We start from the raw sequence: 15,989 nt of genomic DNA, 5'->3' as shown, positions 1-15,989 counted from the left end.
GGGTAATATTTATTTAAAAGTGTTACATGAGAGACACATGGGAATATTCCAAAGAATATTCTCATGGGAATATTCCAAAGAATATTCTCATGTGTAACTAACAGATGATAACAATTTGCCAACTTTATGTAACTCGTGATATTTTTCTGTTACTTTTTATAACTTGTGGTATTTAAGTGACGCGGTAAAGATTCTTTATGGTATTTAAGTGTTATTTAGCCAACAACAAGTTCACATTTCCATAATTAATCATAAAAATAAAACTTAATCCTTGACCATTTACATGATGATTTTTTCGGGGGACAAGAGCAAAAAAATTGTTTGATGGTCTCTAGGGTGATTTTTCGATTTATTAATCATATTAACTTAAAAACTTATCTGTATTTCTGTTATCTTCTCTAAACTTTAGTGCCTAGGTTGTCAAATGGGAGGTTTTGGATGGTTTTTGGATGGGTCATAAATGGGTGGACACACTTATGCCCATTTGTCTATTTATAACACATTTAATATTTGCTAATGGGTCACTTTTTATCCACCAATTTATTAGATGGGTGGTTTATTGGTGACCAAATAACTCATTTACATATGGTGCTTTTATATTTATACATATATAAATTCTAGGGATCTATTTAAAAATGTGTGGGCATAAAATCTAGAAATTAACAGTAGCCCCTTAAAAATTTGAGGCTTGCAAAAAACACCCCCAAAATTTAAAAATTACAAAAAACACCCTCTGGAGTTCAAAATTACAAAAAACTCTTATAATTTCTAAACATACAAATGACAGATGTAATCTAGAAATTTTTAGCAACCCCCTATAAATTTAAAATTTGTAAGAAAACACCCTCAAAGTTTTAAAAATTGTGAAAAACACCCTCAAGGGTTTAAAATTACATAAACCACCTTGAAATTTTAAAACCTACAAATGACGTATGAAATCTAAAAATTTCTAGTAGCCCCATAAATTTAGAATTTTCAAAAATACCCTTAAAGTTTTAAAAATTAAAAAAATCACTTAAAATTTTAAAAATTGCATGAAACAACAAAAGATTTCAAAACATGTAGAAAAACACATTACAAATCTAGAAACTACTAGCATCTTTTGCAGGTTGAGTTCCATAACTTTCAAAGTTAGGGGTGTTTTTTGTAATTTTTTAAAATTTAATGGTGTTTTTTATAATTTTCAAATTTTTAGTGCACTACTAAAATTTTTTAGATTTTATGTGTCATTTATAAGCTTAGAAAATTTAGATGATTTTCTTAATTTTAGACTCTTGAGGGTATTTTTTGTAATTTTTAAAATTTTGACGATATTTTTATAATTCAAAATTTACATGGGTAGTTGAAAATTTCTAGATTTCATGTGTCATTTGTCAGTTTTGAAATTTTAGGGTGGTTTTTGTAAATTTAAACTCCTGAGGGTGTTTTTCGTAACTTTTAAAACTTTAAGGGTGTTTTTTGTAAATTTTAAATTTATAGGGGGTTGCTAAAAAATTTTAGATTACATGTGTCATTTGTGTATTTAGAAATTTTGAGAGTTTTTTTAGTTTTAAACTCTTGAGGGTGCTTTTTGTTATTATTAAAACTTTGAGGAAATTCTTACAAATCTCAATTTTTTAAGGGGCTGATGTTAATTTTTAGATTTCATGTATCATTTTACATCGTGAAATTTTATGGTGTTTTCACTAATTTTAAACACTTGAGGGTGTTTTTTGTGTTTTATAAAACTTTAAGGGTGTTATTTGTAAATTTTAAATGTATTAGAGGCTGCTAGAAATTTCCAGATTTTATGTGTATTTGTAAGTTTATGAATTTCTCGGTGTTCTTTGTAATTGTGAATTCTAAGGGTATTTTTTGCAATTTTTTAAACTTTGAGGTTTTTTTTGTAAATCTCTAATTTGTAAGGGGCTATTGTAAAATTTTAGATTTTATGTATGTTCTTTATTAGTTTAGTTTTAGAGTGTTTATATAATTCTAAAATTTTAAAAGTATTTTTTTAGCAATTATTGAAACTTTGAAAGTGTTTTTGAAAGAATGTACATCTAAATGGGTCAATAGGTGAGTAATAGCGTGCTTATTTATGACCTATTTATATTTAATAGAAGTAATATTCACCTATTAATAATCCATTTAAGCAATATTCACCTATTTATGACCGGTTTACTTAAATGAGTGGGTTTGGATGGGTCATTTAGTGAGTATTTATGAGTGGGCAAATAAATTTGAGTCAAATTTATCATCCTTATAATTGTGGGATACCATGGCAAAAGAGATTTCTGAAACTACCTAATAATTGATTAAGAGTGTTGGATACGAATCTTTTTCATTCTAGCAGTAGAAAAAGATAGGAATAATACCGCACGTCTTAAATCTTTTAAAATCTAGGAAAAATTGTGTTAATGCCCAAAATATAAGATGTCGATGTGGTCGAGCCGCTTCTATTTTGGCCCATGTGCAAGAGCCCTAAAAAATCCCCTTCAGCTGAAGCCCTACCCGTATTTTGATCTAAAACCCAAAACTACCCCCTTCTCCCCAAAATAAATGTGACCCAAAGTTTTTTCCTAATTCGTACTTTTAAATGGAGTATGATGAAATATGATATGATTTAGGTAAATAGGTGGGTTTAGATGTGTTATTTTTGTGGGCGGTTGTGAGTGGGCATGAATTTGGGTCAAATTTGACATCCCTAATTATTTGTAGACTACATGACAAAGGAGATTCCTGAACTACCTAATAACTGATTAAGAGCTTTTTGGATATGAATCTTTCTCATTCTAGAAGTTAAAAAAGAAGATAGGAATAATACCACATATCTTAATCTTTTAAATCTTATTATTTTCATTAGAGATAGGAAAAGCAAATTATAGATATTTCGGAAAAAAATATTGGTAATATTTTGTTACGAATTATGTTATCGGATAAGACAGAGCAAGTCAAAACAAAATCTATTATGAGATCTTAGTCGTGACAAAAGCATATATTTTGCATGTTATTACCTCACCTCACTTCAATAATTCTTAATTGCGCCTAAAATCTTTGAAATTGCTCATAAATCCCCCAAATCTTAGAAGGCTCTTACAAATTGATTTCTCAATAACATAAGTTTGGTCATTGAGGGCATGAGCAATTCTAAAGATTTTAGAGACTGACAAGTAATTATTGAAGATTGTGGGACTAATATCTAAAAAACCCTATATGCAACCATCAGCTCCTCTTCCTCCCTCCCTCTCTCCCCCCACTCATTCTCTCTCCCTCCCTCTCTCTCGCTCATTCTTGCGAACGCTAGGGTTTTTCTTCAAAAGATATTCCCTTGATTTTTTCACCACATTGACTCTGTCACTTAAATCAAGACCATCGATTGTGTTGAAATCTCGAGGAAAGCCATGGATTCCGACAAGGGCCGGGTGCTAACTTGCAATCTAAGTAAGCTTTTTTCCTTTTTTTATTCTCTTTTGGAATGATAATATAATTTTATTTTTCAATGTGATTTTGCATGAATTAATGTTGCAATGTTTGTTTCTTGAAACTGTTCTTGAATTGCATTGTAATGGTGTAATTGATGTGTTATGTTCAATGAAACTCGCGGTTTTTCGGCATTCAGCAGTTTTATTGTTAAGCAAAGTAAATGATTAGAGAATGTCAATGGAAGGGGGGAAAAACTCGGAGGTTCAACCTCTTTCATCTCTAAAGTTCAACCCTCCACTTTTCCTCGATTCTTGCAATCACTAGGGTTTTTATCAAAACGGGTTTCCTCCATTTCTTCTCTGTATGAACTGATTCACCTTGATCATGGGATGAATGTTTGATCCATTGTGTTGAAATGTTGAGGGGAGCAATGGATTATGCTAGGAACCTAGCGCGAATTTTGCAATCTAAGTGAGTTTTTTATTATTTTATTGTGATTTGGATCAGTTAGCAATGCAATGGTTGTTTTCTTTTGGAATCTTTCTTGAATGACACCTTAATCGTGGTTTATTGATATCCATTTTGATCCGCATATGCTTTCTTTTGAGCATTACAGAGGTTTATATCACTAGTTTTCAAATTCAAGATGTGTCATATTCCTTCACTATTTATTAAAATGCCAATTTATTATAAATTATTCAAGTTTCGACAAAGAAGAAATTAACCTTCACTAGTTATTCAAGAAAATCATGCTAAACATTACAAATTACCTTCACTGAGTATTTTAATTTTGTAGTAACTTTTGGTATTTTAAGCCAACAAATCACAATTATCATTAACTCTAATCGGAAGCCCCCCGACGCTGATACAAAAATGTTTTAGCCAGAAATATCTGCTGGCACCATTATTTCAGTTATTGGTGGAAGACCTTAGATGTATGCACGATTTGTAGTCTGCAAATAAAGTCCTCAATATGAGGGGAAAACAGAACAGACTTGTTGGGTTAAATTCATTAAACAAACTAAAACTAGAATCCAACTTGTAGCAGTCTTGTCAGTTTCATCTCTTCTGCTAGTTCCTAGTGATTCTTGGAAGCAAAGATACCTTTTTAACATTTTTATTCTATGAATTGAAATTGTCAGTGACACATAAATGATATAAATGTCGGTTATATTATTATGCCATTGGCATACCCTTTTGAGTTTGATTCAGTGAGGGATCCACCTTAGAGCAAGTGGGGTCACGTGACCCCACTTTCCTCCAAGGTGGACAGCCGCCTTTGCTTTAAGTTGGGTACAACTTAAATGTTGAGCATTTGTACTTTAAACATTTTATTGTCCAACAATTTCATTTCCATTCAAATCAATACTTTGTTTGGATTTCTACATCACTCGGATTTCTACATCACTCACAACTCCCACCCTCCAACTTTAGTTATCATAAGGATGGTCTTAATTAAGTCTCATTTGATCTTAAACAGCAACACATTATACTCCTTTTAGTGCTTAATCTGGATTAAAGTTTGAGATCCACCCAAAGGATGATCGGTAATGTTACTAATGGTGCTGTTATTGATAGTACTAATCAAAGAGATGATTGGCTTAATGGTTAGTTAGTGAAATATGTTAAGGGTGTATTTAATTGATAGTGTTATTAATGTGTGATTATGTACTTTTTTCAAAATATGAAGACTTATTGAGGATAGTTTTGAAGTTTTTTAGTCGATAATTATGTGGTTACACCACTCTCTATAAATCTTGAATCCCCCACTGCTCAGAGTTTGCTTTTTTTGCTGTAAAAGTTCTCGGAAGTACCTGCTATAGCCACTGCTGCTGAGGAGATAGTGCAAGTAACATATACCGGACCATGTGTTCACTTAAGTTATTTTTTGCTTTCATTTCTGTCTCTGCAATGGGTATACGATGTGAGTATATAATTCAAGCAAACTTTTTAGTCTTTAAACAATACATGTGTTTTGGCAGGCAATGTATACTTTGTTACAGAGGCAAGATCTCGATGGCTTCGCTCTAGTGAGATTTGTGAAATTCTTCGCAACCATAAAAGGTTTAACTTGACTGTGGATCCACCGCATAAACCTCCTGGTAACTCTGACATGACTACTGTATGATGCCTAAACATGCTACTTGATCTGCTTTCTCATGTTATTGGTTATGTTTAAACTTCACAACAAAGCTGGACCATAGCTTGCACTAGCTAGAGCCTTGAGATATTTATTCTCTTAGTTCCATCCTTCTGCAGTTCTGCTTAATAAAATTTGATTAGTTGATTTTCAAGACCTCCATTTATGTTTTTTTCTCATTCTTTTCCTTTCCCACATATCATTAGATGTTCGAATCGAGAAACATTTTGCATTCTCAAGTAAGGACTATGTTTCTTAAATTCTGCAAGAACTTGCTTTTAATATTGATTGCACCGAGACTAACATAACTAAGTCTTCTATGTGTATGTTCTTCACCTCTCATGATACATGAAAGCTCTTTTTCTAATGGTCCTACTTGACAATGTTGACATGCATCTAATTGCAGTTTCATGTGGTTGCATTAACTGTTTTTAACTTCTAGGGGGTTCGTTCTTCTTATTTAACAAGAATGAAGTCAGAAATTTCCGTAAAGATGGCCATTGTTGGAGAAAAAAGAAAGACGGAATAACAGTTCGAGAAGCTCATGAAAAATTAAAGGTATTCTCTCTAGTTGTATACAGAATTTATTCAGTATTCAGGTCTTGCAGTTGGACATCTTGCTTCATTTTGATCTGATTTTTTTAGATTATATTGATTAATTTTGTTGGAAGTAATGACTTTTATTGGGATTTTGAAGTATAGTATGATAAAATGTCTGTCATCATTTGGTGTTTATTTGGAGTTAGGAAAGTTAGTACATTTTAGGTTGACTGTTATGAGCCCTCTTTATAGACATATGCTTATATCCTGTTGCAACCCCAAATTCGGGTAAGCTCTGGTCTTATTCTTAATCAGAACCAATGTTTCGTAGAAACCATAAAAAGCATCATATGCAATCATGCTTAGACAAGAGTAGGACTAGGATTGACCTCCTGGAAATCCCTGCTTCAGGAAGTTTCCACTTTCTACACTGTTCAAATATGTGTCATTTTTGTCAGGATTGACCTCCTGGAAATCCCTGCTTCAGGAAGTTGCCACTTTCTACACTGTTCAAATATGTGGCGTTTTTTTTTTTGTTGGGGGTGGGGGTGGGGGCTCAAAATTCATCTGTGGGCAAAAGTGTTCATCTAAACAGGGTTGCATGACAATAACTGAAAGTAAAGCGTTTGGAATACTTACCATATAATCGATGTGATAAAAGAAAGAGATCACAAAGTGATGATTTCTTTGAAATATTTCATTGATGTTCATTTACGAGTTATTAGTTTTATTGAAAACTTGATATTGTTTAGATGTTTATATACTTATAAACTGATATTACTAGGTTTTCAAATTTTTACAAAGTTTATCATATTTTTTCTGTTTTTTCATGTATTGGGGGATAATTTTTGCATCAAAGATCAAACATGCATAGGCATGCACACGCACATGCTCTCACACACACATGCGCACACATGCACACTCCCACACGCACGAGCAGAGAGAGAGAGAGGGGGTATGGGTTGGCAGCTCATTTTACAAAAATAAGCTACCAAGAGACTGGTTTGTGGTGAGACCTATCCTTTTAGTCACATCAGAGCATGTGAACCTCATGGATGCTACGTCTTGGTAGCTCATTTTGCTACATGAAGTGGTGGCTCATTGTTAGCAGCACACAAGAAACATGATCTCACCTCTGTATCATCTCTATTTTCCTCTCTTTTGGATACAGAAAACAATAGGCGGCTAAAGATATATTTATTGCATAGATTTTCTGTCTATAGGCCTACAAATACAAAAACACTCAACCTTATACACTGTAAATACAATTTTATTTGGTTTGCATTTCTCCTGAAGACCCTACCAAGGACAGCTGCCGCCGCCTCCGCTGTCCGCGTGCAATGTTTAAACGCATCCAGTTTCCGATCCTGATGATATTTATTCTCTATGGACCATGTAAATCAGACTCTGCAAACAACATTATCCCAATATTTATGTATATGTCCATATCCACATGATACTATTATGCGGCATATAATCTATACATTATGTGTTGCCCGTGCACACACATAATGGCACATAATGTATACATATTTATAAGATTACTAGTTTATGGAAAATCCTAAGTAGTTAAATTAGCTGATAATGGTAAGTTTTGTTTAGTTTTTATTTTAAAATAAAATTGAAGTTAGATGATTCGAAATTGCTTTATATAGCTTCTTTACATTGGTAATCAATATGTGTACCTATTCTCATGCGTTTCTTTCCCCCTTTCAGATAGGCAAAGAACTTGTTCTTGATTGCTACTATGCCCATGGCGAGGACAACAAGAATTTCCGGAGACGAATTTATTGGTTACATGATGAGTGAGTCTTTGTCTTTCGCTTTGAATTTTGCATTATCTTGCTTATTAAGTATGAGGGCTAAGCATTATCTTCCTTTGGTTAGTACAGACTTAGAGCTTTAGATAAGCAGTAAGAACCCTAAAAGAAATAAAGTTTCATAAGACCTGGGTTGAAGTGGAAGGTCTGTATTGAATAAACAAAATAATATGTGTATAATTTCCATTACTTCTCTAAAACGAAGCACTCAGTTTGTTTTACATTATTGCAGATGCTACTAATTTCTTACTTAGGTTGTGTGGTTCCAACGGATTATAAGCTCAAGCTGTTCATGCTTGAAAAGAATTCTATTTGTTGAGTACAATATATTTTGATTACATGTTTCTATAAGCTCTCTTTCTGCTTTAGTAAACTTAACCGGAAATTAGCATCTGAAAGACTTATTTCTCACTTAATTGACTTTAATAGTACGGAGTGGTGAAGCAGAGTTTGCTGGCCTTTTAGCATTCAGGATACACTTCAGTCCTTATTGATTAAGGTTTATGTTTCTAGGTGGTCTTCGATGATTGGATTTTCACACTCTCCACTTATCTTACTTTTTTGCTTCCAGGAAATTGGAGAACATTGTCCTTGTTCATTACAGGGATCTGAGTGAGGTGATCATCTGCCAATTTTCCTATTGTATAAATAAATATATAAATAAATATATGGTATTTTCCTTCTAAGCTTTAAGGAAATAAAATTTTAACTCTTTGTGGTTTCTTGATTAATATCTATCTAGTGATGCATTCAGAAGATAAGATAATATCATAGTATATATTTCATTTGGTCATGGTGATTGGGTTAAATCCCATTGACTTGGGCATAAATATGGTTTGGCACACCACCACCATCTGTTTTCTTCTCAGCTACACATAGGCTTCAGGCAAGGACTTTCACAAGAATTGCTTTTGTCTGACTGGAATTGCATTTGTCCATGCATTTGATGTCCGCCAGTGCTTATTGAAATGCACGAGGAGCTCATCACACAACCACCAACAACAAAACACAGGAAGAAATAGAAAAAAAAAGATGGAAAAAAAGAGGAAGAAAAACAGAGAAAAAGGAAAATGGAATACAATACAATAAGAGTAATAAGAGAATAAAAACACTCACACATCAGGCAGCTAAAAAAACAAAACAAAACAAATAGTTAATTTACATTCTATTGTCTCTTCGATTATGTTTCTATTATTTTCCCATTTTTATCTGAATATTTCATATTAAAATTAAAAAAAAACAGTTCCATAGGTAGATAGATCAAAGATAAGGATTAAATTTAGATCCTTCATCGACCCAAACTGTCCTTGTCCGATTACCTATAAGAAGCCTATAGTTGGCCTTGCACCATATGTAAACATAACTAATAGAAGATAAGGTCCAATTGGCAAGTTTGGGTTTTGGTTTTTCAATTGCTAAAAAGTTTTACAGATCATTTTTTTCTACCAGTAGTAAATTTAACTATTTTTTGATCTACAGTTTTAGTTCAATGCTCACGGGATGGCAAACAGTCGAGCTTAATTTTATCAATGCAAGAAGGTATATTTTTGTTAAATGAAGGTGAACACCTAAAATATTTTATCTAGCACAACGTTAAGTTATGTTTAGTGATATACTCTATTCTTGCAACTAGCCTATTGTGCCTAAACATCTTACATTGTTGCATAGTATCAGTCTTATAGCTTGTGCACACAAACTACTTGAGGATCATATGTGAAACAGTCGAGGGTTCAGAGTTGAATCTTGCAGAATTTTTCTGCAGTTTTCAAATTTGAGCAAAATATTTCTCATGTTCAGCTTTAGAGTTGAATATTTCAGTAAACATCATGCTTGAAAATCCAAAGCTTTTCATGATCATATTTTTCTTTTAATGAGTGGTTCTAACAAATATTGAAATGTTTTCTATGACTTATTCTTTGGTCTGATAGGAAAGGAAAGGCTTTATTTTTTAACGAACTAAGTAGTCTTTCAGGGAAGCAGAATCTCAGCAAATAACCGTCCAACTATCTCACAAGTTACTCAAAAAACAGTCGAACTAGGAGCTTATACTAGTTCAGTTGCTTTCTCTACACACTCGAACATTTCAAATTTCGCAAATCAAGAATCTTACCCTGCTGCCGCAGATTGGCTACTTCCATCTGTTTTCGAAAATGTAAATTCTGGAGAAGTTGGTGACTCTTTATATCTCATTCCCTTTTCTCAAATCAACAGGCCAGTGAACAGTGCTGTAGAACATGGTGTTTTAATAGATACAGAAAGCTTGAATCCTTCTTTCCATTCTTTTCCTCCAAATGAGATGACCATGCAAAATATTGAACTGAGTGAAGGTTTCAGAAATAGTAGAACAATTTTTGCTAACCAAGAATATTACCCTGCTCTTGCAGATTGTCTACAGTTTTCATCTAGTTTCGAAGTTGTAAATTCTGGAGAAGTTAGTGGTTCTTTAAATCTCGTTCTTTTTTCTCAAACCGACAGGCCAGAGAACAGTGCTGTAGAGTATGGGGTTTTAGTAGATACAGAAAGTTTGAATCCTTTTTTCCATACTTTTCCTTCAAATCAGACGACCATGCAAAATATTGATCTGAGTGAAGGTTTCAGACATAGTAGAGGAGCAAATTTTGCTAAACAAGAATATTACCCTGCTACTGCAGATTGCCTACAGTTTTCATCTGTTTTCGATGATGTAAATTCTGGAGAAGTTGGGGATTCTTTACATCTCATTCCTTTTTCTCAAACTGACAAACTAGAGAACAGTGCTGTGGAACATGATGTTTTGGTAGATACAGAAAGTTTGAATCCTTTTTTCCATTTTTTTCCCTTCAAATCAGATGACCATGCAAAATATTGATCTGAGTGAAGGTTTCAGAAATAGTAGAGCAGCAAATTTTGCTAACCAAGAATATTACCCTGCTAATGCAGATTGTCTACATTTTTCATCTATTTTCGATGATGTAAATTCTGGAGAAGTTGGTGATTCTTTACATCTCATTCCTTTTTCTCAAACCAACAGGCCAGAGAACAGTGCCGTGGAACATGGTGTTTTAGTAGATACAGAAAGCTTGAATCCTTGTTTCCATTCTTATCCTCCAAATCAGATGGCAATGCAAAATATTGATCTGAGTGAAGGTTTTAGAAATAGTAGAGGAGCATCGCAAATACCTGGTATTGACATTTTAAACTGTTCTCTGTACTTTTGCTAGCTACAATTATTTGACATCTGGGAAGAATTTCTGTTTTCAGGTTTGTCTGATGGAGCTAATATTGACACTTCTGCTGATCCGTCATCCATGTCATCTGAATTGCTTAGAACAAATCATGAAACTGGTGGCATGCATCCCACAGTTTCAGTTGAACTGACTAACATTCCTCATAGTTTAACTAATATTACAATAGACTCCCTCTTGAACATTGATGTCAAAGACAGGTTTTTTCTTCCAGACGTGTTGCCTGAGAACAATATCTGAGATTAGTGACAATATCTCCTCAGAGGTGATTACTGGTTAGTGTATCTTATGATGTGTGCGTAGTCAATGTAGGCAGTTACATTGATATCTCATCCTACTGGCTGTTTAGGTATCTTCTCTAAGTTTTTTTTTTCACACTAAATGATTTTCTTGTTTTTCAGCTTCTTACTTTATATGCTATCACGTGGGTAAATGATTTTCGCGCTAAATGGTGTTGCTAAAGTGGTGCCTTCTAATTTGTGCTATTATACATGTTAAAACATGATTGGTTTCTTTTAGATATGAGGTTCTTTTATTTGCTTCACCTCATGTCTGGAAAATATCTCCAAAATAATATTTCAGAAATTAGTTTGGTGTTCTATTTTTGTAAGTTATTTTAATGCATGTGCTATAAAACTATTACAGTATGTGTATGTGTATGCAATTGAGAATTCTGTGGTTTTATTTTGTAACGTACACAAACACACACTGGCACACATAGACACAGAGACACACGCATACATATTTCAGAGGAGTCATGTGGAGTTAGTTAGGAAAATAGTAGAGGAGAATTCTGAGGGAGATAAAGTCCATGATGTAGAATTAGTTAGGAAAATGTAACTGTCTTATGAGGAATAGAGAGGGTATCTGGTGCTAACAAGCTAAACCTGGCTGACACACATTAAAATTTATGAACATGACAAATTTAGTTTGTTTTTTTTACTTTGTGAGGTGATGATTGATGATAATAACCATATATCAAAATATGGTGGATGATGGATGATAATTATAGCACAGAACTGCAAAACATACAGTATTAATATTAATAAAAGCTCATCCTGTCAAATGATGGAATGTTCAATAAAACCTAATTCCAAATTTCCTCCAGAATTCTCATGAAACATGACTATCTTATGTCGCATAATTCAACCTACACCAGAATACATATATGGAAAAATGCACCTGTATACTGCATGATGCGGAATGGTAGCGATAATGAATAGTGTTCGGGTGAACAGTACCCCCGTGAACAATAACTTCTCACTTTTTAATTTTTTTTTACTCAATAAAAGATCAAATAAGTAAAAGACCAAATAAAGAAGGATCAAAGATAAATAGGTTAGAGCGGATTCACTGGCTGGTTTCACACACTGACACCTAATTTAAAAAAAAAACATGGCCTTATGTTTGTGGAATCACTTCAAAATCATCTCTCGAACACTCAAAATCTATTCATCAATTCTCCATTTCAAAAAAGAAACATGACAATCCTTTTTATAGCAATAAAATAAATCCAAATTCTAGCTAATAGATTTAATCAAATCCAATAGAATAACAAAATAACAAATCTAACCTAGTAACTGATCCAATCCTATCCAAATATCTAAAAATCATATCCTAAAATCCTAATTAACATAATCTTCTACATGTCCTACATCACTACAGGATACACCTTCTTTCTAATTTGAGGGAGTTTCTTTAGGTTTATTTATTCTGCACCTCTTTTACATTCACCATGTATCTTCCTATCATTGTTATATCTTATTGATTCCACTTACAACTATAGTATGGACAAGAATGGCTAGGATAAAATGATTTTGAAGGTAAGTGATACTTCGTTGCAGTTCTTTGATTGGCAAGCTACCATGTGTTGCCGAAAATCTGTTCATTGGCCATCCCTCTAGATTTATTGGGTTTTTTAGGCTTAGAAGGAATAAATAGTAAAAGAGTTGACCAATTTAATTTTTGGAATTATGTTACTTAGTTCATTATCCCATTTGGGAACCTTTTACACCTCGCTGAAGGTTTAGAACTGAAGTTTAAAGGGAAGACACCTTATTTGTGGTTATTAGACATTTACCGCTTAATAAAAAGAGGAGAAATGATCAAAATGATCTTTCTAGCTTTCACATAAAAATTAATTGAGGCTTACACCGAAATGGTCAGTGGGATTATGTAAAAAGGATGTTAAAGTGTTACTATTTTCTTCAGTTACTTTTTGAGCTTCTGAATTTAGTTAGTTTCTTCAATTCAAAGTCAAATTCTTTTTCATCAGGACCTTAGAACGTTCACTAACCTTCACTATCAGTGTTCTGTATATTATTGTGTTTCCTCTTCTCTTTCAGGCTCCATGTTTATTTTGGTTCATATTTTACAAAATATAGATAGAAACGTTGATGCTCTTCTTTCATTATAATTGAAAACGTTGGATATCCTCCTGAAGGAAATTTGATCATGGCATCACTCATGGATCAATCATGGATGTGCAGCATGAAAATTACATGTAATGTGATCAATACATGTCTATTTTTAACTGGTCCTACCTTAGACTTTAGTGAGGTCAACCTCAGCATTATGGAACAGAGTGTATGAACTGAAAACTTTATTCTGATCAAACAATATAACCTAACATAAAGTACCACAATCACAAACTCCCACTAAATCATGATATCCTCAAATAATATCACACCCATATGAGCAGTATGCTCATGAAAGACCTTAGGTGGTAATCATTTAGTAAGAGGATCAGTTATCATGGAGTTTGTCCCAATGTGCTCTATGGATATCTGTCCACTATGAACCCTTTCTTTCACAACCAGGAACTTAATGTCAATATGTTTTGACTTAGTTGAGCTCCTGCAGATTTATTGTCACAATATAGCCTTACTGGTCGTTCAACATTTTCCAGAATGTGCAGTCTCGTGACAAAATTTCGCAGCCATATTCCCTGATTGGATGTCTCATAACAAGCTACAAATTCTGTTACTATAGTGGAGGAAGCTACAAGTGTCTGTTTAACACTTTTTCATGATATAGCTCCTCCTGCTAACATATAAATGTAGCCTGATGTAGACTTTCTGCTACCTTGACATCCAGCAAAATCAGAATCAGAGTACCCAATGACCTCTAACTGTTCTGATTTTCTGTATGTGAGCATATAATCTTTTGTTTTCTGAAGATACCTCATAACCCTTTTGACTGCTATCCAGTGATCCATACCAGAGTTGCTTAAGTATCTACCTAACATCCCAACAATGTACGCAATATCCGGACGCGTACACACCTGAGCATACATTAAACTTCCTACAGCCGAAGCATAAGGAATCTTCTGTATTTCTTGAATTTTAAGGTTTCCTTTAGGGCACTGATTGAGACTAAACTTGTCTCCTTTAGCCACAGGGGTGTCTCCTGGTCTGCAGTCTTGCATGCCAAATATTTTAAGTACTTTATCGATATAGCTCTTTTGTGATAATCCAAGAATACCCCGAGAGCGATCTCGATGTATCTGGATTCCTAATATAAAAGAGGCGTCCCCAAGATCTTTCATCTCAAAATTCTTTGATAGAAATCTCTTGGTTTCGTGCAACATGCCTATATCATTAGTGGTAAGCAATATGTCATCGACATACAGAACCAGAAAAATATACTTACTCCCACTGAACTTATGATATACACAGACATCAACAATGTTCATCTCAAAACCGAACGAGATAATTATTTGTTGAAACTTGTAATACCATTGTCGAGGAACTTGCTTGAGTCTATAGATGGATTTTCTTAATTTGTGAACTATATTTTTTAGGTCTCATGTCACAAAGTTTTCTGGTTACACCATATAAATCATCTCATCAATGTTGCCATTGAGAAATGCAGTCTTAACATCCATCTGATGTAACTCAAGATCATAATGAGCAACAAGTGTCATGATTATTCTAAAAGAGTCTTTCGATGAAACTGGAGAGGAAGTCTCTGTATAATCAATGCCTTACTTTTGAGTAAAGCCTTTAGCTACAAGACGTGCCTTATACCTCTTCACATTACCGTTTGCATCCCGTTTGGTTTTAAAAATCCATTTACAACCAATTGGTTTTGCACCTTCTGGTAATGGGATAAGTTCCCAAACTTTATTATCTTGCATAGACTTGTACTCTTCATTCATGGCATCAATTCACTGTTGAGAATTAAAACTTTTCATGGCATGAAGGAAGTTGATTGGATCATCTTCCAACATTCCATTATTTTTCTCATGTTCTTGGAGAAATACAATATAATCATCCAGAATAACATTTCTCCTTTCTCTCGTGAATCTCCTTAATAGCACTGGTTCTTAAGATTGTTGAGTTTGTTCTTCTGGAACATGGAGTTGTTCAACATTGTCATCTTGAGGTTCCGGATTTACTTCTTGAGCAACAACATGTATAGGAACCTGAATATTATCAAAAGTAATTGTATGGATTGGATCTGAAGCCAATTCCTCCTCAAAAGCAATGTCTCTAACCTTATTTCTCCCCCAAACTCAACATCCTCAAAGAATGTTGATGTCCTCGTCTCAAAGATATTCCTGAGTGTGGGATCATAAAACTTATAGCCCCTAGAGCGTTCAGAATACTCAATAAAGTAGCTGCTAACTATTTTGGAGTACAATTTCTTTACATTTGGTCTATAAGGCCTTGCCTCATCTGGACATCCCCAAATATGTAAGTGCTTTAAACTGGGCTTTCGACCAGTCAAAAACTCATAAGGTGTTTTAGCAACTGCTTTACTTGGTATTCTGTTCAGAATATAAGCCGTTGTCTTTAGTGCTTCTCCCCAGAGTGACTCTGGTAAAAAAGAATGAGCAATCATACTTCTTACCATATC

The 15,989-nt window shown here is 33.7% G+C and overlaps 1 protein-coding gene across 5 annotated transcripts; it reads left to right on the top strand.

The window, feature by feature from the left end:
• Positions 3,038-11,504, top strand: LOC109850679 (calmodulin-binding transcription activator 2-like). 5 transcript variants are annotated; one of them, XR_002249498.1, is made up of 7 exons: positions 3,038-3,423; positions 5,388-5,507; positions 5,988-6,103; positions 7,802-7,890; positions 8,477-8,522; positions 9,385-9,465; positions 10,916-11,001. XR_002249498.1 is itself a non-coding variant. In XM_020420735.1 (7 exons), the coding sequence occupies exons 1-6, from the start codon at positions 3,384-3,386 to the stop codon at positions 11,018-11,020; spliced, it is 516 nt and encodes a 171-aa protein (XP_020276324.1). In that variant the 5' UTR covers positions 3,039-3,383; the 3' UTR covers positions 11,021-11,067; positions 11,146-11,504. The 5 variants fall into 5 exon arrangements, 1 of the variants encoding a protein (XP_020276324.1); XR_002249499.1 differs by lacking the exon at positions 10,916-11,001 and adding an exon at positions 10,825-10,861 and having other exon boundaries at positions 9,385-9,444; XR_002249497.1 differs by lacking the exon at positions 10,916-11,001 and adding an exon at positions 10,381-10,395 and having other exon boundaries at positions 9,385-9,444.

The sequence above is a fragment of the Asparagus officinalis genome, chromosome 7 (genome assembly GCF_001876935.1).
Source record: "Asparagus officinalis chromosome 7, Aspof.V1, whole genome shotgun sequence".
NCBI lineage: Eukaryota > Viridiplantae > Streptophyta > Magnoliopsida > Asparagales > Asparagaceae > Asparagus > Asparagus officinalis.
Note: the sequence above shows the minus strand (reverse complement) of the source record. Positions and strands in the feature narration are given on the sequence as shown.

What these genes read in the sequence shown, in the direction of transcription:
- LOC109850679 (XM_020420735.1), top strand. Translation starts at nt 3,384, where the DNA reads ATGGATTCCGACAAGGGCCGGGTGCTAACTTGCAATCTAA. An exon ending in GGTGCTAACTTGCAATCTAA is followed by an intron (nt 3,424 to 5,387) that starts GTAAGCTTTTTT and finishes GTGTTTTGGCAG; the next exon opens with GCAATGTATACTTTGTTACA. An exon ending in ATTTATTGGTTACATGATGA is followed by an intron (nt 7,891 to 8,476) that starts GTGAGTCTTTGT and finishes TTTTGCTTCCAG; the next exon opens with GAAATTGGAGAACATTGTCC.